Source organism: Neoarius graeffei, chromosome 12, assembly GCF_027579695.1.
Source record: "Neoarius graeffei isolate fNeoGra1 chromosome 12, fNeoGra1.pri, whole genome shotgun sequence".
Taxonomy (NCBI): domain Eukaryota; kingdom Metazoa; phylum Chordata; class Actinopteri; order Siluriformes; family Ariidae; genus Neoarius; species Neoarius graeffei.
In genome coordinates, this window is record NC_083580.1 from 14758164 (window position 1) to 14779324 (window position 21161).

A 21161-nucleotide genomic window follows, 5' to 3' on the forward strand; every position below is an offset into this window, starting at 1 on the left:
GACCACGATAAATAATTTCAAAACTTTTCCCACCTTTAATATGACCTATAACCTGTACAATTCAATTGAAATAAACAAATCTGTTAGGGGGAAAATGTACAATAATCTGGTTGCATAAGTGTGCACACCCTTAAACTAATACTTTGTTGAAGCACCTTTTGATTTAATTACAGCATTCAGTCTTTTTGGGTTGGAGTCTATCAGCCTGCCACATCTAGACTTGGCAATATTTGCCCACTCTTCCTTGCAAAAGCGCTCCAAATCTGTCAGATTACGAGGGCGTCTCTTGTGCACAGCCCTCTTCAGGTCACCCCACAGATTTTCAATTGGATTTAGGTCTGGGCTCTGGCTGGGCCGTTCCAAAACTTTTTTGGGGTTATTGTCGTGCTGAAAAATGAAATTCCTGTTCATCTTCAACTTTCTAGCAGACACCTGAAGGCTTTTGGGCCAAAATTGACTGGTATTCAGAACTGTTCATACTGTAATTCCCTCCACCTTGACTAAAGCCCCTGTTCCAGCCGAAGAAAAACAACCCCAAAACACGATGCTGCCACCACCATGCTTCACCGTGGGTATGGTGTTCTTTTGGTGATGCGCAGTGTTGTTTTTGCACCAAACATACCTTTTGGAATTGTGGCCAAAAAGTTCAACCTTGGTTTCATCAGACCATAACACATTTTCCCACATGCTTTTGGGAGAGTTGATGTATTTTCTTTTGCAAAATTTAGCCAGGCCTGGATGTTTTTCTTTGACCCCCTACCTCATAGTCCAGGTATACGGAGAATACGGGAGATTGTCATCACATGTAGTACACAACCAGTACTTGCCAGAAATTCCTGCAGCTCCTTCAGTGTTGCTGTAGGCCTCTCGGCAGCCTCCCTGACCAATTTTCGTCTTGTCTTTTCATCAGTTTTGATGGGATGTCCAGTTCCTGGTAATGTCACTGTTGTCCCATATTTTCTCCACTTCTTGATGACAGTCTTCACTGTGCTCCATGGTATATCTAATGCCATGGAAATGTTTTTGTATCCTTCTCCTGACTGATACCTTTCAACAATGAGATCCCTTTGATGCTTTGTAAGCTCTCTATGAACACTGGCTTTTGCTGGAGGATACAACTGAGTAAATGTCTGAACTTTATTTGGGGTTAATCAGAGTCATTTTACTTGATGGCAGGTGTGAACCCCAAAAGACTGAATGCTGTAATTAAATCAAAAGGTGCTTCAACAAAGTATTAGTTTTAGGGTGTGCACACTTATGCAACCAGCTTATTGTACGTTACTTTATGCTTTTCCCCCGAACAGATGTTTGTTTTTCAGTTGAATTGTACAGGTTATAGGTCACATTAAAGGTGGGAAAAGTTTTGAAATTATTTATCGTGGTCTCATAGGTTTTTCTGATGTAAAAAAAAAGGGGTGTGTACACTTTTTTTTATATCCACTGTATCTGTGATTTTGTTTTTTTGCTACAAAGTAAATCAGCTGAATGAACATCCTCCAAGAGCAGTGATTCCATAGTTTTTGCCAGGGGTTGTATATGTTACAACTCCAAATGGCAAATGTCAATATACGTTACAATTAACTTTCTCTAATGTGAACCTTTGCACGTTTATGATCCATGTTGGGTTTTTTCTCTCACACACCCAAAAATCATACAGAAGGTGGCTGCGAGTGTTGAAGAGCTGTAGCTTTAAATTTAATATGTATAATGCACTGTTTATAGAAAAAAAAAAAGAAAACCAGGACAGTATTACTCAAAATGTCATCGGTATAACAATTCGTCTTACTATTGAACAGCTAGAAAAAGGCTTGAGATGCAAGTTTTTCACCGAGTTTTAAAATTCTTACCACAGATTGGGTGTTTCCAAATTCATTAAGGGCCATTTTATGATCGCCTGGTGCCCCTAGTTCACTGTACTGTCCCGATCTCACGAGTTCCCTCCAGGATAGACTCGGGCCTCTGGAGTTCTGTGGGAACAAATAAAAGGACTGTTTTACATCACATGAGACTCAGCATGACCAAGACAAGCCTCAGAATTCCAGTCAGCTGAGTTCTAAGATCTGTTTTAAGATTTGTGGGCGAAAGAAAGAAAGAAAGAAAGAAACATTAGATTGAACAATAAAATGTAAGTAACTCTATGCATACGCAGAAATATTCTGGAGTTGCTGTATATATTTGAAGACAAATGATAGCTAGTATTAATATTATGGTCATAGCATTTCAGTGTTTAATAGTGACATACAGTTGTGGTCAGAAGTTTACATACAGTGACATGAATGTCATCTTGGATATGAATATCATGGCAATATTTGGGCTTTCAGTAATTTCTTTGAACTGTTCTTTTTCTGTGGTAGAATGATTGTACAGCATACATCTTTAATTTAAAAAAAAAACACTAGAATTTGGTGCACAAGTTTTAATTTTCTTTGGGTTTTTTGAAATCAACACAGGCTCAAAAAATGTACATACGCTCACTTAGATTATTAATTCAGAGGTGCTGAAACTTCCAAAATGTCTCTTATCTTGCCAAGGCCAAGGTCTCTTAACTTCCTGTTAATGATCATGATTGACCACGGCTGGTAGCTTCTCTGTGCCTTCATACAATGGGTTTGTTTACAGCACTCATTGGATTGACCAGCACACAGTACAATGAGAAAGTCCAAGGAGCTCAGTGCAGGTCTGAGAAAGAGGATCGTAGATGTACACAACTATGGAATGTCTCTTGGAGCCATTTCTAAACAACTGCAAATCCCAAGATCAGTTCAAACAATTGTATGTAAGTTATTGTGAGGTGTAGTCACTTTGCCAAGCCACTTTGCTTCAAGAAAACCCAAACTGTCACCCTCAGCTGAAAGGAAATTGGTTTGGATGGTCAGGAACAACCTGGGACCACCATGGCACAGCCCTGCCATGAACTGGAAGCTGATGGATCACTGTTTACAGTTCAGATCACCATGGACTAAGAGGCTGCTATCCAAAAAATAACCCCCTGCTCCAAAATAGACACCTTCAAGCTTAACTAAAGTTTGAAGCTGACCACACAGACAAAGAAAAAGCCTTCTGGAGGATAGCTGTATGGTCAGATGAGACAAAGATTGAGTTGTTTGGCCACAATGACCACCATGTACAGAGGGACACTGTACCAGCTGGTGGTGGTGGTAGGATCATCATGCTCTGGGGCTGTTTTGCTGCCAGTGGAACTGGTTCATTGCACAAAGCGGATGGAATAATGAAGAAGGAGGACGACCTCAGAATTCTTCAGCATAAACCATCAGAAACTTGAACACGACTTGGGAGTTACAGCAGGACAATGAACCCAAACATGCATCAGAGCTGGTTGTGAAGGATAACGCAGGCTAACATTAAGCTTAAAACAAGTTCTGATTTCAACCCTGTTGAAAATATATGGACCGTGCTTATAAGTCGAGTCCATGCCAAGAAAAAAAAACAAATTTAATTGAACTCTACCAATTCTACCATGAAGAGTCGTGAAATATTCAACTAGAATTCTGCCAGAACAAAAATGTTAGGTCAAGGTGAATCTTGCAAAGATGCATTTTACCCAAATATCAGGTGTGCTGTATGTATATTTTTGACCCTGTGTGTATAATTTTGAGCCTGTGTTGATTTCAGAAAACCCAAAGAAAATTAAAACTTGTGCACCAAATTCTAGTGGGGTTTTTTTTAATTAAAGATGTATGCTGTACAATCATTCTGCCACAGAAAAAGAACAGTTCAAAGAAATTACTGAAAGCCCAAATATTGCCATGACATTCATATCCAAGATAACATTCATGTCACTGTATGTAAACTTTTGACCACAACTGTAGACTCATTAAAGTTTGTTATACGAGTAACAAAGAACTAATTAAGGATAAGCAAAATGCTATTTATTACTCGTTTATACTATTACTGGTTGTAGTTTAAATGGTTGTGGTAAAATTCTGCCAGGCGGCACAGTGGTGTAGTGGTTAGCGCTGTCGCCTCACAGCAAGAAGTTCCGGGTTCGAGCCCCGTGGCCGGCGAGGGCCTTTCTGTGCGGAGTTTGCATGTTCTCCCCGTGTCCGCGTGGGTTTCCTCCGGGTGCTCCGGTTTCCCCCACAGTCCAAAGACATGCAGGTTAGGTTAACTGGTGACTCTAAATTGACCGTAGGTGTGAATCTGAGTGTGAGTGGTTGTCTGTGTCTATGTGTCAGCCCTGTGATGACCTGGCAACTTGTCCAGGGTGTACCCCGCCTTTCGCCCGTAGTCAGCTGGGATAGGCTCCAGCTTGCCTGCGACCCTGTAGAACAGGATAAAGCGGCTAGAGATAATGAGATGAGATGAGAAAATTCTGCCAGCTGAATATTAAGTTTCAACACTTTAGGCTTCTGGTTATTGTTTAGTTCTAACAAGTGTACAATATGTGATGTTAAAATGAACATTCAGCACTATGATCGAGAAACAGCTGGGTTTGTGTGTTTTCTTCAAACCCTAATCCAATAAAGATTACATTAAATTAAAACCATGAAATCATATTCTACACTGTGTGGATAGACTATGAAAGACAGCAATGGGATCGATATCAATATTACGTCTTTTTTTTTAAGTCCCCATATCAAATAATTTAATACTATCACTTACTTTTGCTCCTCAACGTTAATCTTTCATGTGAGCATTAACTGAAGCCAGTATGGTTTTTGTTTTTTTGTTTTTTTAAATAAAGGTTTCGGCTTTTCAGAGCAAGTTTGTGCAAATGGTGTCTCGTATAAATCGCTATATATTTGTCATTAAGTACAGGATGTTACACGGTCAAAGATATGAAGTTTATCTTCGAGTGATGAATGTATATATTGTGAGTGAGCGCAGCAAACAATCGATCATTTTACCACTCCGCTTCCCTGGCCTCACCCTCCATTCACAATCCAGCGCTCAACCACACCCCCACTGCTACAGCAAGTTAATCAAGCAAGTTAATTTTTAACTGGTTCGCCATTTTGACAGGTCAAGTCAGCGGGAAAACACTGGGAGTGACATCATCAGAGCATATCACTGGCCTGCGCTAACACTACACCAGCTAGAAGGTAATTGGACTGCTGCACTAACTGCACTCAGTCGCGGGTAAGCTAGCGTCAGCCTTCACTAACGCTACTGCTACACTGGCTGGAAGGTAACTGGACTGCTGCACTAACAGCACCGTGTTATGGGTAAGCTAGCATCGGCCTTCAAGAATGCTGATATGAAGAGTGTGTATGTATTATTATAATAATAATAATAATATTGGCTGACTTTTTTATGGTCTATCATATATTCCATTCAGCTAGCATGATATTGAACTCGTTTTCAGCTCATTCGATATCATGCTAGCTGAATGAAATGTACCTGATATACCACTCAACACCAAACAATATTATTTAATTACTATATATACACAGGACACTTTTTCGATGGAATAAATCCATTTATTTTTTTCGCGGCCCAGTTTCCATCAAATCCTGCGCTCTGATTGGCTGGCGAGCGGGTCCGTATCCTACGATACGGACCCCGGTTATGGACCCCTGGCGACTCGCTCGTTCACAACAACAACAAACATAGTATCATTTTTTGTCAACATTTATCTTTTTTTTATAAGATTTATTTATAAGATTATCAAAAATCTTATGAATTTTTGCCAGCATTTCTCAGGAGAATAGCATTAATTTTACATCACGGATAGTGATAACGACAGTCTTCACAGCAAAAGCGAGTTTTACTACCCTGAGGAAGAAGAAATAAAAGAAAGCATTTCGGGAGAAAGCTAAAAACCTCTAACTGTTGCTAACGCCGAGCAAAAACATGGCTGAATCCTGAATGACTCAATTTTGTATAAATAGGGGACTACATAGGCGGCAAAATGTAGTTTTTTTCCTGCCATGGAAGTGCACTTGTATACCGAGGAGGAAGCAATTTGCATTCCTTTCGGGTGCTCTCGTTTTCTGTTAGAATTTGGTAAAGAAAAAAATAAATATATTATTTACCAGCTTAAGGTCGGTCCGTATGGTGAAATACCGTGACCTCAGCCTTGAATACTTGAGTACTTTCAAGACCTCGGTCACGGTATTTCACCATACGGACCTCCCAGCTGGTAAATAACATATATGCATTCTATTCCCTTCTAGCGGGTTTCATTCGGTTTGATAGCATGCAATATTGTTAGCATATCGCTTATCCTACGTGTATTACATCACTCTACCCAGTGGAGAATGAGCGTTGAATATGGTTGTCAAGACAACATGATGTCACACGTCAGAGATGTAAAACTTCCGTGCTAGCGAGTGACTGTGACAATTTGTAAACAAACATGGCCGCCAGGTTTGCTTTGTTAAATATGGAAGATTTTGAGAGAATTTTGAAAGAGAAAGACACGTTGAACACCTGAAAGGAATGTGCACGTATAATAATAGTAGTAGTAATATTGGCTGTTTGTTTTTTTCATGGTATATCAGATGTATTCCATTCACTCATCTTTGACTTGTTCAATATCATGCTAGCTGAATGGAATATATCTGATATAGCACGAAAAAAAGCCAGCTAACATGTCACTCAGATCCTCGATGTACTTCAGATGAAAAACATGAGTTTTTCAATACGAGAAGATCAACTTCATATCTTCAAGTCAATATGTGACTACTTCTTCCTCATAAGTGACGTATAGAGATTTATGTAACAGTTTTGGTTCTCCATGTCCCAGATGTAGCTCGTATGAAAAATACGAGTGGCGTGTTTCCCGGTAAAACACTCGTGTCTGTGTAATATTTCATTTTACATAGTCAGTTTGCTCAAATATATTATTTCTTGGCATTGCCATCCATTAATGACCAAATTTGTTTTCAAACTGAAAATTTACCGAAGACTTTTTTTTTTTACCTCCGCCAGCTTTGTTGGAGGTTATGTTTTCATCTCCGTTTCTTTGTTTGTCTGTTCCCAATGTAATTCAAAAAGTCATTAACATATTTTGATGAAATTTGGAGGAAAGGTGGGCCATGGGCCAAGGAACAATTAATTAGATTTTGATGCAAATCTGAATATACTGTATATATGGCTCCAGTATTTATTTATTTTTGTCTGTTCCAAACATAACTCAAAAAGTATTGAACGGATTTTGATGAAATTTGGTGTACAGCTTTAGTATTATCCTAGGTTATATACAGTGGGGGCCAAAAAAGTATTTAGTTAGTCACCAATTGTGCAAGTTCTCCCACTTAAAAAGATGAGAGAGGCCTGTAATTTTCATCATAGGTATACCTCAACTATGAGAGACAAAATGAGAAAAAAAATCCAGAAAATCACATTGTCTGATTTTTAAAGAATTTATTTGCAAATTATGGTGGAAAATAAGTATTTGGTCAATAACAAAAGTTCATTTCAATACTTTGTTATATACCCTTTGTTGGCAATGACAGAGGTCAAACGTTTTCTGTAAGTCTTCACAAGGTTTTCACACACTGTTGCTGGTATTTTGGCCCATTCCTCCATGCAGATCTCCTCTAGAGCAGTGATGTTTTGGGGCTGTCACTGGGCAACACGGACTTTCAACTCCCTCCAAAGATTTTCTATGGGGTTGAGATCTGGAGACTGGCTAGGCCACTCCAGGACCTTGAAATGCTTCTTACGAAGCCACTCCTTCGTTGCCCGGGCAATGTGTTTGGGATCATTTTCATGCTGAAAGACCCAGCCACGTTTCATCTTCAATGCCCTTGCTGATGGAAGGAGGTTTTCACTCAAGATCTCACGATACATGGCCCCATTCATTCTTTCCTTTACACGGATCAGTCGTCCTGGTCCCTTCGCAGAAAAAAAAGTTCTATTTTGGTTTCATCTGACCATATGGCATTCTCCCAATCCTCTTCTGGATCATCCAAATGCTCTCTAGCAAACTTCAGACGGGCCTGGACACGTACTGGCTTAAGCAGGGGGACACGTCTGGCACTGCAGGATTTGAGTCCCTGGCGGCGTAGTGTGTTACTGATGGTAGCCTTTGTTACTTTGGTCCCAGCTCTCTGCAGGTCATTCACTAGGTCCCCTCGTGTGGTTCTGGGATTTTTGCTCACCGTTCTTATGATCATTTTGACCCCATGGGGTGAGATCTTGCGTGGAGCCCCAGATCGAGGGAGATTATCAGTGGTCTTGTATGTCTTCCATTTTCTAATAATTGCTCCCACAGTTGATTTCTTCACACCAAGCTGCTTACCTATTGCAGATTCAGTCTTCCCAGCCTGGTGCAGGTCTACAATTTTGTTTCTGGTGTCCTCTGACAGCTCTTTGGTCTTGGCCATAGTGGAGTTTGGAGTGTGACTGTTTGAGGTTGTGGACAGGTGTCTTTTATACTGATAACGAGTTCAAACAGGTGCCATTAATACAGGTAACGAGTGGAGGACAGAGGAGCCTCTTAAAGAAGAAGTTATAGGTCTGTGAGAGCCAGAAATCTTGCTTGTTTGTAGGTGACCAAATACTTATTTTACTGAGGAATTTACCAATTAATTCATTAAAAATCCTACAATGTGATTTCTTTCTCCCCATTCTGTCTCTCATAGTTGAAGTGTACCTATGATGAAAATTACAGGCCTCTCTCATCTTTTTAAGTGGGAGAACTTGCACAATTGGTGGCTGACTAAATACTTTTGTGCCCCACTGTAAGTGATTTGATTTTGATGTTGACAATATGTGGCTTGGCGGAGGTACACACTCAACTGAGCATCCTTCTAGTCTTATTTTGTTTTCTACCACAGTGTTGTTGAATTCTCTATTGGGATTGTTCAGAAGGTGTTGAATTAATGTTCTCTTTTCTAACAGCACCTTTGACTGTAGTTCCAGCTGCGTGGTTTATATTAAAGCACTTGCTCGAATACATGATCGTTTCTATAGTAACAACTTAGACAGGGTTGTACGGTAGACGCTCCGATTGAGTCAGGAAAGTGCAGAGGGTGTTGTGGTTTCTAACATCACGAGGTGAATATATGAATTTAATTGCATTGAATCTAAACCTTAAAGGAACCTTAAATTCAGTAGTGTATTTAAGTTACCTTTAAGACCAGCCCTTAAATTTAGTCATAAATTTCAATACATTTACTAAATTCATTAAATATACCAGTAACTTTAAGACCTTTTATTGGTATTCTTAAAAGTACTAGTAGTGACTTTTTAAGTACATTTAAATGTTAACTCTAATAACTTTAAGAGACATCTTAAACGTTCTTTTTAACAGCATTTCTTTATCTTTAAGAAGTCATGGAAAGTCAGTTAAAGTTATACTATAAGAATTCTTAAAATGATAAGTAAATGCACTGAAAATTAGCATTTCGTAAACTTTTAGGATACTTCTATATAATAAGCAGCAAAGTTTGTTTGTTTGTTTTTGTTTGTTTGTTTGTTTGTTTGTTTCCTTGTCTTGAGCTAATGTCACCATTTCTCGACGGATTTTCACCAAATTTGACAAGTAGGTCCGGGGATGACCCAGAATTTTGCAGATATAAACAAACAAAATTCATGTACGGGCCCTAGGGAGGTCCCTGGGGGGCACAACATCCACCCACCCACTCCCTCCCTCAATGCCTTTCATGTATGTCTGTGAAGAGTCTCAATCATCCAGGTCATAGTAAACTGTGGGTGGTAGAAATGGGCAACTGGACTTGCTTGAAAATTCTTGAAAACGTTTCACCTCTCGTCCAAAAGGCTTCCTCAGTTCTGTCTGACTAATAGGGAGTATCAGATATTTATCTTCTCCTGGATCAGAATCAGAATTCTGATGACAAGCTCATCTAAGGCCAAGTTTACATTAGACCGTATCTGTCTCATTTTCTTCGCGGATGCACTGTCCGTTTACATTAAAACGCCTGGAAACGCTGGGAAACGGGAATCCGTCAGGGTCCACGTATTCAATCCAGATCGTGTCTGGTCCGGTGCTGTGTAAACATTGAGAATACGCAGATACGCTGTGCTGAGCTCTAGCTGGCGTCGTCATTGGACAACGTCACTGTGACATCCACCTTCCTGATTCACTGGTGTTGGTCATGTGACGCGACTGCTGAAAAACGGCGCGGACTTCCGCCTTGTATCACCTTTCATTAAAGAGTATAAAAGTATGAAAATACTGCAAATACTGATGCAAATACTGCCCATTGTGTAGTTATGATTGTCTTTAGGCTTGCCATCCTTCCACTTGCAAGTGGTAAGTGACTTGCGCACAGCGGCTCAGTCCCGAATCACTGCTCATGCGCTTCACTCGTGCGCTCTGTGAGCTGCGCAGGGCTGGAGTGCGCACCCTCCAGAGGGCATTCGCTGTTCAGGGCGGAGTGATTTGGAGCGCAGCCGCTGAGGAGGAAGCGATGAGCCGCACTGACACATTTCAACTTACGTGCCGAATTAGTCATGTGATTAGCGTATCCGTGTATTGGCGTTGCTGTGTGCACGCGAATCGTGTATAGGCATTGCTGTGTCCACGCTAATCGTTTTTAAAAACGTTAATCTGATGATCCGCTGATATGGTCTAATGTAAACCCCACCTAAGGTGTCATTGAGGCATCATGTTGGTGTGGGTCACTGGAGGCTGGGTGTGAACGGCGAGTCATTAGGGTGATCAAAGGATTGCCCGTTAGGGTGATCAATGGCAATCTGACTCTGTCCTCCTGTGAGTCACCGAAAACAGCTGGGTCCTGGCGTACACCCAGCCATCTGGGAAGAGTGTCCAAGACCGCCTTGTAGATGTTTGACAAATGATGTCTTCGACCCCCACCTCTGTTCAGTGATGGCCGTTCCAGGTTGACAAAAATGGCTTCTTTAATTCCTCGCTCATACCAACGATCCTCTCTGGCTAAAATGCGTACGTTACAATCCTGAAATGAGTGTCCTTTGTTGTTAAGATGAATGTAGACAGCCAAGTCCTGGCCTGAGGAGCTGGCTCTCCTGTGTTGGGCCAAGCGCGTGTATAGACCCTTCCCACTGACGTCACCGGAAACCGGAAGTAAACAAACCCTGCGCCATATTGGAAGACCAACAAACTTGTGATCGGGGGAAATAACGGCAGCGCGCGGAATTTAAACCCACAAGGCACTTGATTCATCATAAACCTACAATGGTAAACTTTTGTGCTGTGTTAGGGTGTTCCAACAAAGCTGATGGGAAAGGTGAAAAGAAGTCTTTCTACATGTCTGTGAAGATTCTCAATCATCCAGGTCATAGTAAACTGTGGGTGGTAGAAAAGGGCAACTGGACTTGCTTGAAGATTCTTGAAAACGTTTCACCTCTCGTCCAAAAGGCTTCCTCAGTTCAGAACTGAGGAAGCCTTTTGGACGAGAGGTGAAACGTTTTCAAGAATCTTCAAGCAAGTCCAGTTGCCCTTTTCTACCACCCACAAGTCTTTCTACAGAATACCAGCTGTGATTGAGACACAAGCAAACCAAGGAGCTTTCTGCCAGGAGACAGAGAATAAGTGCATTACTGAGTGTCTGTGAGCAAAGGAGAGCCTGAACGTTGCAACCTCCCTATTGGCTGTTTATTGGCTGTTTGTAAAAATGTATCAATTGTTGCCCTTCATCGCGGACTCGAGAGACGAGACCTGACGAGTTAGTTCGTTGGTAGCAGAACAAAATGTCTGGACACAAATCGGGTTTTCAGAAAAGGAAAGAAAATAAACGCAGGGTCAAAAATACAAAAAAGGAGGCAGAAAAAGCAAAACAAGTTAAGGTAGGACAAATGGTTACTTTTCTGAGGCAGCCCGCCGTGGCTGCAGGCTTTCAGTTGTGTCATTGAATGGTTACTTTTCTGAGGCAGCCCGCCGTGGCTGCCTGCAGGCTTATTTATTATAGCCCATTTAGTTAAAATAGTTGATATAAAATGTTTATAGTTATAGTTATGTGATGGTTGTCCTCAGTGTTCGAACTATGCCGATATTTTCGGGGGGTCCCTTTTTTTCCCTGGGGGGGTGCTTGCGCTTGTCTCGGAGCGCGGATCTCCAAACACGAGAAGCCTATCTTGCGCACATATCACATGGACTCCACACCTCCACACACACATCGCGTCTGAAGTCATAACTCATCAGGGGAAATCGTGTCCGCATTGGCATGTTCAAAAAACAACCTCGTGTCAACAATGATACCACACGCAAGAACAAAAAAAACAGTCAGGCTACTCAACAACCAACCTGGCAGCAGCAGTCGTTGTCATATCGGTTTATTTTATCTTTGATGTAAACACAACACTTCGGATATGCAAATGCTTCCCGTTACACACGATTGCTATGTCAATAAACATCATTTTGCCAATATTTTAGAGACCCCCCCCCAACATTTCCCAAATCATGTTTTCAAGGGATCTCATGTCTGTTTCAGGGGATCTCGGATCCCCCGAGTACCCCCGTAGTTCGAACACTGGTTGTCCTGATTTAGACTGGTGTGGGGTTTTTTTTTGGGGGGGGGTGGGGGGGGGTTGCGCGATGTTGCACCCGGGTCCAGATTAGGGCAGAACTGGCCCTGGCTACATTTCAGGTGTAGTTTGTTTTATGTATGTATGTACTTGCATAGATGTGTACTTGGTCTTCCAATATGGCGACTACCGAAATCTCGCGGCGCGGTGACGTCATGAGGGAACCCTCTATAGCGGTTGTTTCGTCTCTCCAATATACAAATCTGTGCAATCATCACTGCACTGAATTGCATACACTATGTTGTCCTGTTTATGTCTAGGTATTCTGTCCTTAGGGTGGACCAGTTTCTGCTTCAGGGTGTTACTGGGTCTGAAATGTACCGGAATGTTGTGTTTGTAGAAGATCCTCCTGAGTTTCTCGGATAGACCAGAAATGTAGGGAATGACAATGTTCTTGCGTTTGTTCCTGTTATCATCCTTGTCAGTTATGTTCCTTTTTATGCTCTTTAGGAAAGCCCAGTTGGGATAACCGCAATTCTGAAGTGCTTTCTTGATATGATTCTGCTCCTTCTCTTTTCCCTCTAATGTTGTAGGAATGTTCTGAGCCCTGTGTTGCAAGGTCCTAATGACCCCCAATTTATGTTCCAGTGGGTGGTGAGAGTCGAAAAGTAGGTACTGGTCTGTGTGTGTGGGTTTCCGGTAGACCTCGATACTAAGGCTTCTGTCTTGTCTAATGTGTACATCACAATCCAAGAAGGCTAGATTATTCCCACTGACATCCTCCCAAGTGAAGTTGATGTTGCTATCCACTGCATTGATGTGTTTCGAGAAAGCTTCCACCTCATGGATTTTGATTTTAACCCAGGTATCATCCACGTATCTAAACCAATGGCTGGGAGCAACTCCTGCAAAAGTGGTCAAAGCTATATGTTCCACTTCCTCCATGTATAAATTGGCCACAATAGGGGACACTGGTGATCCCATGGCGCATCCATGCTTCTGTCTGTAGAAACTTTCATTAAACTGGTCTCTGCCTGACTACCACTTATTTCCAGTTTAATGAAAGTTTCTACAGACAGAAGCATGGATGCGCCATGGGATCACCATATATTACATAATTGGGGGTCATTAGGACCTTGCAACACAGGGCTCAGAACATTCCTACAACATTAGAGGGAAAAGAGAAGGAGCAGAATCATATCAAGAAAGCACTTCAGAATTGCGGTTATCCCAACTGGGCTTTCCTAAAGAGCATAAAAAGGAACATAACTGACAAGGATGATAACAGGAACAAACACAAGAACATTGTCATTCCCTACATTTCTGGTCTATCCGAGAAACTCAGGAGGATCTTCTACAAACACAACATTCCGGTACATTTCAGACCCAGTAACACCCTGAAGCAGAAACTGGTCCACCCTAAGGACAGAATACCTAGACACAAACAGGACAACGTAGTGTATGCAATTCAGTGCAGTGATGATTGCACGGATTTGTATATTGGCGAGACGAAACAACCGCTATACAGGCACTTGGCCCAACACAGGAGAGCCAGCTCCTCAGGCCAGGACTCGGCTGTCTACATTCATCTTAACGACAAAGGACACTCATTTCAGGATTGTAACGTACGCATTTTAGCCAGAGAGGATCATTGGTATGAGCGAGGAGTTAAAGAAGCCATTTTTGTCAACCTGGAACGGCCATCACTGAACAGAGGTGGGGGTCTAAGACATCATTTGTCAAACATCTACAAGGCGGTCTTGGACACTCTTCCCAGACGGCTGGGTGTACGCCAGGACCCAGCTGTTTTCAGTGACTCACAGGAGGACAGAGAGAGTCAGATTGCCATTGATCACCCTAACGGGCAATCCTTTGATCACCCTAATGACTCGCCGTTCACACCCAGCCTCCAGTGACCCACACCAACATGATGCCTCAATGACACCTTAGATGAGCTGGTCATCAGAATTCTGATTCTGATCCAGGAGAAGATAAATATCTGATACTCCCTATTAGTCAGACAGAACTGAGGAAGCCTTTTGGACGAGAGGTGAAACGTTTTCAAGAATTTTCAAGCAAGTCCAGTTGCCCATTTCTACCACCCACAGTTTGCCTTTCATGTAACATTTATCAACACAAACTCTGGACAGATCTTCACTAAACTTGGCACATAGGTACAGGAGATAGCCACAATTTGGCAGAACTCAGAAATTCCATATTTGGGCCCCAGGGGGTCCTTGGTGGGCCCCTGGGTGGTGGATGTTTGGATTTTTGTTTGTCTTGGGTTAACATCACCATTTCTCGACAGATCTTCACCAAATTTGACATGGATGTCTGGGGGCAACCCAGAATTTTGCAAAACCCGGGCAACGCCGGGTAACCTGCTGGTTAAGAATATCTTAAAGATGTTAATTTGCCTCGTGGATGGCAAGCTGTTTTTTTTTTATCTTGTTAACTATAATAGTTAATATAGTTTACAGTTTTTATAAACGTAAATGATAACAGGAACTAGCTTGTGTTGTGGACGCTCTGCACCATTAAATGTAACTATAAATAAAAAAATGTATGAGGTCAAGTATTAGTTCAATAAATTAAAAAAAACAAGTTTTTTATCGTTGGCAAATTTCTGTGGAATAAAACACTATGGGATAAGATGTTATTGGATGAGGTGGTATTGCACCAATCCATTGTTGATTATTTTCCTAGAACAGCATGCTCTGTGGTGTTTAGTTTCGATAATATGCAGACTGATGTCCTTACTTGTAGTCCTTACTGAAATCTAATGTTATAAATAGTTATTAATTTATTTCACTGTAGTACAGTAACAGTGTTATTCACCTGGATGGTTCTATACCCATTGCGTTTGCGGTAGTACCAGCAGCCCAGAATGAACAGCGCCGTAAGGACAATCGCCAGGAAAGCAATGCCAGCAGCCCTGAAACACAATTGTGCAAAAGTCCTAGGCATCCTTTTTTTTAGTACAAACTTTATTCTAGATTTCTATTTTATGACTTCTACATTGACAAAACCATTTTAGATTTCCACACATTAGTTTTCCAGCACAAAATTAAATGTTAGAGGGAAAAAAATGTTTGTATGACTATAAAGAAAGCAGCATATTACATAAGAGAAACTTTTCAGAAAACATAATGAAGGCTGCTGGGTTTTGGTGCAAAAATTTGCTGCTGGGTTTTGGTGCAAAAAAGAAGCGAGTGTGACAGTCAAAGTGTCCAGAAGAACTGTGGCTGGTTCTGCAAGACGTTCAGTAAAACCTACAGCTCATTTCTTTATCAAACAGCACTACCTGAGACTACTACAGTATTTTTTTTTAAAGCAAAGGGTCGTCTCGCACCAAATACCGACTTTGTTTCATTTATTACAGTTCATTGCTCTTCATAGTGCTTGTTTAATGTAGAAATTTAATTTCATTTTTTAACTCATCTTTGCTCTACAGCATTTCTTTGCATGTGTCTAAGACTTTTGCACAGTACTGTATATATAAAATATCATTAAGCACATCACTTAGTTACTCATAATACCCAAAGTGCCTGAATTTCACATTAGTGATTTTGCTACAGTACATGAACACACTTGATTCAGTTCATCAGTGCCTTAACACTTGATGGGGATAAAATGGGTGTGTTAAAGGAGGACAACACGAAACCCTGCACCAAACAATAAACACTGGAGCTATAATTACAGCATCTTAAAATAATTATGTAAATGTCAATCATATAAAGATAACGTTACTCCTCTGCTCTGATGAACGTGCCACGTCCTCGGTTTGTGAAACGAATAGAGAAATCCCCACGAGGCATGACTCCTGTAGACCATAAATAAATAAATAAATAAATAGATTTAATATGCTGTAATTGATGAAAAACTATAATGCACCATGACACAGCCTCAAGTGTTTAATCTATTATGGAAATATTAAGTAATTACTTACCATTTAATCTAAGATGAATTGACTGTGCAAATTAAATAAAAGCACTGAAATGAGTCTGATATTGCTGTGAAATCTTACCTGAATTGGATAATCTGATTACAGGCAAACACTTGGGCAGAGAACGAAGCAGTGAATGCAGTCCAGTTCCTCTCTCTCTCTCTCTCTCTCTCTCCTTTTCTCACACATACTTTTCTTAACCCACTCTCATGACCATCACGGGTTCTACTCTCTTAAGCTGCTGAAGTAATTGGCATGAAACACGCACACACTTCAAATACCTCTCTTTGTTACCACCAACAACTTTGTTGGAGAAGATTATGCTTTCACCTCTGTTTGTTTGTTTTTTTCGCCCCCCAACATAACTCAAAAAGTCATGAACAGATTTTGATGAATTTTGGAGGAAAGGTGGACCATGGGCCAAGGAACCATGGATTTGATTTTAATGCAAATCCAGATATGTTTGTGGATCCAGGATTTTTTTTTTTTTTTTGCCTGTTCCCAACATAATTCAAAACGTAGTGAATGGGTTTTGATGAAATTTGGTGCACAGCTTTAGTATTATCTGAGGATCAAGTGATTTTGATTTTGATGTTGATGATAGTGGGTGGCTTGGTGGAGGTATGCGCGCTACCGAGTGCCCTTCTAGTTCATAAAAGTAGTCTGTCAACTCTGTGACACAAAACTCATATGATGCATTTTATAGTCCTATTATTTTAATATTAACTAAGACAATTAGGCCAAAGATAATATCATTAAAATAACATTAATAGTTAAAGGGAAAGTTCAATATTTTTTAACCTGGGCCCTATTTTCCCATCTTTTTGGGTCCAAATATTTACTATGGACAAAAACTATTGAAAACGGTCCAGTATTAAGTTAGAATGCTATAACTGGCAACCAGAAAATGACTACACAATGTAATCCTATGGGGCAATCATCCATGTGAAAGTAAACGGCTTGTTTTCGCCACTCATAATGTTATTACAGTGGTGCTTGAAAGTTTGTGAACCCTTTAGAATTTTCTATATTTCTGCATAAATATGACCTAAAACATCATCAGATTTTCACACAAGTCCTAAAAGTAGATAAAGAGAACCCAGTTAAACAAATGAGACAAAAATATTATACTTGGTCATTGATTTATTGAGGAAAATGATCCAATATTACATATCTGTGAGTGGCAAAAGTATGTGAACCTCTAGGATTAGCAGTTAATTTGAAGGTGAAATTAGAGTCAGGTGTTTTCAATCAATGGGATGACAATCAGGTGTGAGTGGGCACCCTGTTTTATTTAAAGAACAGGGATCTATCAATGTCTGATCTTCACAACACATGTTTGTGGAAGTGTATCATGGCACGAACAAAGGAGATTTCTGAGGATCTCAGAAAAAGCGTTGTTGATGCTCTTCAGGCTGGAAAAGGTTACAAAACCATCTCTAAAGAGTTTGGACTCCACCAATCCACAGTCAGACAGATTGTGTACAAATGGAGGAAATTCAAGACCATTGTTACCCTCCCCAGGAGTGGTCGACCAACAAAGATCATTCCAAGAGCAAGGCGTGTAATAGTCGGCGAGGTCACAAAGGACCCCAAGGTAACTTCTAAGGAAGTGAAGGCCTCTGTCATATTAGCTAATGTGAATGTTCATGAGTCCACCATAAGGAGAACACTGAACAACAATGGTGTGCATGGCAGGGTTGCAAAGAGAAAGCCACTGCTCTCCAAAAGGAACATTGCTGCTCGTCTGCAGTTTGCTAAAGATCATGTGGACAAGCCCGAAGGCTATTGGAAAAATGTTTTGTGGATGGATGAGACCAAAATAGAACTTTTTGGTTTAAATGAGAAGCGTTATGTTTGGAGAAAGGAAAACACTGCATTCCAGCATAAGAACCTTATCCCATCTGTGAAACATGGTGGTGGTGGTAGTATCATGGTTTGGGCCTGTTTTGCTGCATCTGGGCCAGGACGGCTTGCCATCATTGATGGAACAATGAATTCTGAATTATACCAGAGAATTCTAAAGGAAAATGTCAGGACATCTGTCCATGAACTGAATTCCAAGAGAAGGTGGGTCATGCAGCAAGACAACGACCCGAAGCACACAAGTCGTTCTACCAAAGAATGGTTAAAGAAGAATAAAGTTAATGTTTTGGAATGGCCAAGTCAAAGTCCTGACCTTAATCCAATCGAAATGTTGTGGAAGGACCTGAAGCGAGCAGTTCATGTGAGGAAACCCACCAACATCCCAGAGTTGAAGCTGTTCTGTATGGAGGAACGGGCTAAAATTCCTCCAAGCCGGTGTGCAGGACTGATCAACAGTTACCGGAAACGTTTAGTTGCAGTTATTGCTGCACAAGGGGGTCACACCAGATACTGAAAGCAAAGGTTCACATACTTTTGCCGCTCACAGATATGTAATATTGGATCATTTTTCTCAATAAATAAATGGCCAAGTATAATATTTTTGTCTCATTTGTTTAACTGGGTTCTCTTTATCTACTTTTAGGACTTGTGTGAAAATCTGATGTTGTTTTAGGTCGTATTTATGCAGAAATATAGAAAATTCTAAAGGGTTCACAAACCTTCAAGCACCACTGTATAAGTGTCTGACAACACGGAAAGGATCCCTACAGAGACGCACCTGTGCGTGTTTACCTCAATAACTATAAAGAAACTGTAGAAAATGGCTGTTTCTATACTCATGGTTTTATCTGTATCATCTTCTGGTCTCTGACGCAGCGTAACGTTTGGTATCTGTAGTCGATTATTATGCAGGGGCTGTTTTCTGACGTTATATGTTAGATACATGTCAGCCCTGTGATGACCTGGCGACTTGTCCAGGGTGTACCCCGCCTTTCGCCCATAGTCAGCTGGGATAGGCTCCAGCTTGCCTGCGACCCTGTAGAACAGGATAAAGCGGCTAGAGATAATGAGATGTTAGATACAGGCCTATCTCTGTAGGGATCCTTTCCATGTTGTCAGACACCCTGTGGTATTTTGTGGTAATAAGCAAGCATGGGAAGCCATGGCCTAATGGTTAGAGAAGCAGCTTTGGGGCCAAAAGGTTGCTGGTTTGATTTCCTGGACCAGCAGGAATGGCTGAAGTACCCTTGACCAAGGCACCAAACCTCCTACTGCTCTCCAGACTGCTCTAGGTATGTTGTATGTCGCTCTGGATAAGAGCTTCTGCTAAATGCCTGTCATGTAATTACAGTAATGCATTACTTTGGAAATAGACTTCTTCACAAATTCTTACCTTTTGTAAACATCAGAAAACAGCCCTTGTGTGATAATCAACTACAGGTGCTGAATGGGGTGCTGCGTAACAGACCAGAAGAAGAAAAAGGTAAAAAAAAAAAAAAGGTAAAACGATGACTGTAGGAACGGATTGTGGAGCCATTTTGCGGTTGCTGGTTCTCGTGTTCTAACTCCATACTGGACCGATTTTGATAGATTTTGTCCCTAGTAAAAATTGGGACCCAAAGAAATGAAAAATTAGCGGAAATCTGGTTTAAAAAAATACCAGTTTGCCTTTAATACAGATAACTGATCCAGAATGGTACATGTGTAGGCCTGTACATGTCTAAATTAGAGGTGTGACCATATACTGGAATGGGAGTACACTGAAGAAGCTGTTTTGTCACATGTATACAGTGAAATTCCTCCTCTGCATTTAATCCATCTGAAGCAGCAAACACACAAGTGAGCAATGAGCACATACACAGGTATGCCACAGCAGTGGGCAGCTATACAAGGAGCAGTTGGGGGTTAGGTGCTTCAGCCATGCCGGTCCAAGGAACCAAACCAGCAACCCTTTGGGACCAAGGCTGCTTCTCAAACCTGTAGGCCATGACTACCCGCATGGCATGGGGATCTGGAAGAGAGGGAGAGACATAAACTTGTTCACCCTTTCAGAAAGCCACATATGAACTCCATCCATCCATTATCCGTAACCGCTTATCCTGTGCAGGGTCGCGGGCAAGCTGGAGTCTATCCCAGCTGACTATGGGCGAGAGGTGGGGTACACAAATTGCCAGGTCATCACAGGACTCACATGAACTCCACATGTGAATAATCATATGATTCCTCCATTTCCTCCCCAGTTCCCACCCACTAGTTAACTCACCCCATCACACGACAGCGACCAACCAAGAATGGCGAAGGCAAACAAATGCTTCCCTTGAGACAAGTGACGCCTCCAAGCACATCTTTTTTGAACTGCGAGTCATGCTGTGTCACAGGATTACTGAAAACACTTGCCCTCTTCCACATACATGAGGTCATCGAAGCCCATGGCTGATTGACAGGTGAGATCGCGCCCACTTCAGTCACTAGTGAATTTTACACACATGGTTTGTAGTGACTTTATTTGATATGTTTCACACGTTTTTTAAAAATGTTTTGATTTTTAAAAAATGCATTTTTCCCAACGTGAATCATTTATTTTCATGTTAGTTTTTCCACATCCAGTATAGACTGTGCGGCTATATTTTCCCACAAATTTACACATTATTCACATGTGGGTGGCACGGTGGTGTAGTGGTTAGTACTGTTGCCTCACAGCAAGAAAGTTCTGGGTTCAAGCCCAGTGGCCGATGGGGGGGCATTTCTGTGTGGAGGTTGCATGTTCTCCCCGTGTCTGCGTGGGTTTCCTCCAGGTTCTCCGGTTTCCCCCACAGTCCAAAGACATGCACTTAGGTTAACATGGGGTGGCCTTGGGCTGAAGTGCCCTTGAGCAAGGTACCTAACCCCCGACTGCTCCCCGAGTGCTGTAGTATGGCTGCCCACTACTCTGGGTGTGTCTTCACTGCTTCAGATGGGTTAAATGCAGAGG

At 41.4% G+C, this 21161-nt stretch overlaps 1 protein-coding gene across 2 annotated transcripts in view; it reads right to left on the reverse strand.

Moving 5' to 3' along the window:
- Positions 1-21161, reverse strand: part of mlana (melan-A) — a 61955-nt gene that overhangs the window by 9190 nt on the left and 31604 nt on the right. Inside the window, exons 1-4 of one of the 2 annotated variants that reach the window (XM_060935571.1) lie at positions 16406-16526; positions 16129-16201; positions 15217-15313; positions 1848-1967 (exon numbers count right to left, since the gene is read on the reverse strand). In XM_060935571.1, coding sequence (XP_060791554.1) covers positions 1848-1967; positions 15217-15313; positions 16129-16196 — 285 coding nt within the window. In that variant the 5' untranslated portion in view covers positions 16197-16201; positions 16406-16526. Of the gene's footprint in view, positions 1-1847; positions 1968-15216; positions 15314-16128; positions 16202-16405; positions 16527-21161 lie in introns of those variants that run through there. The other variant, XM_060935570.1, reaches the window with a different exon arrangement.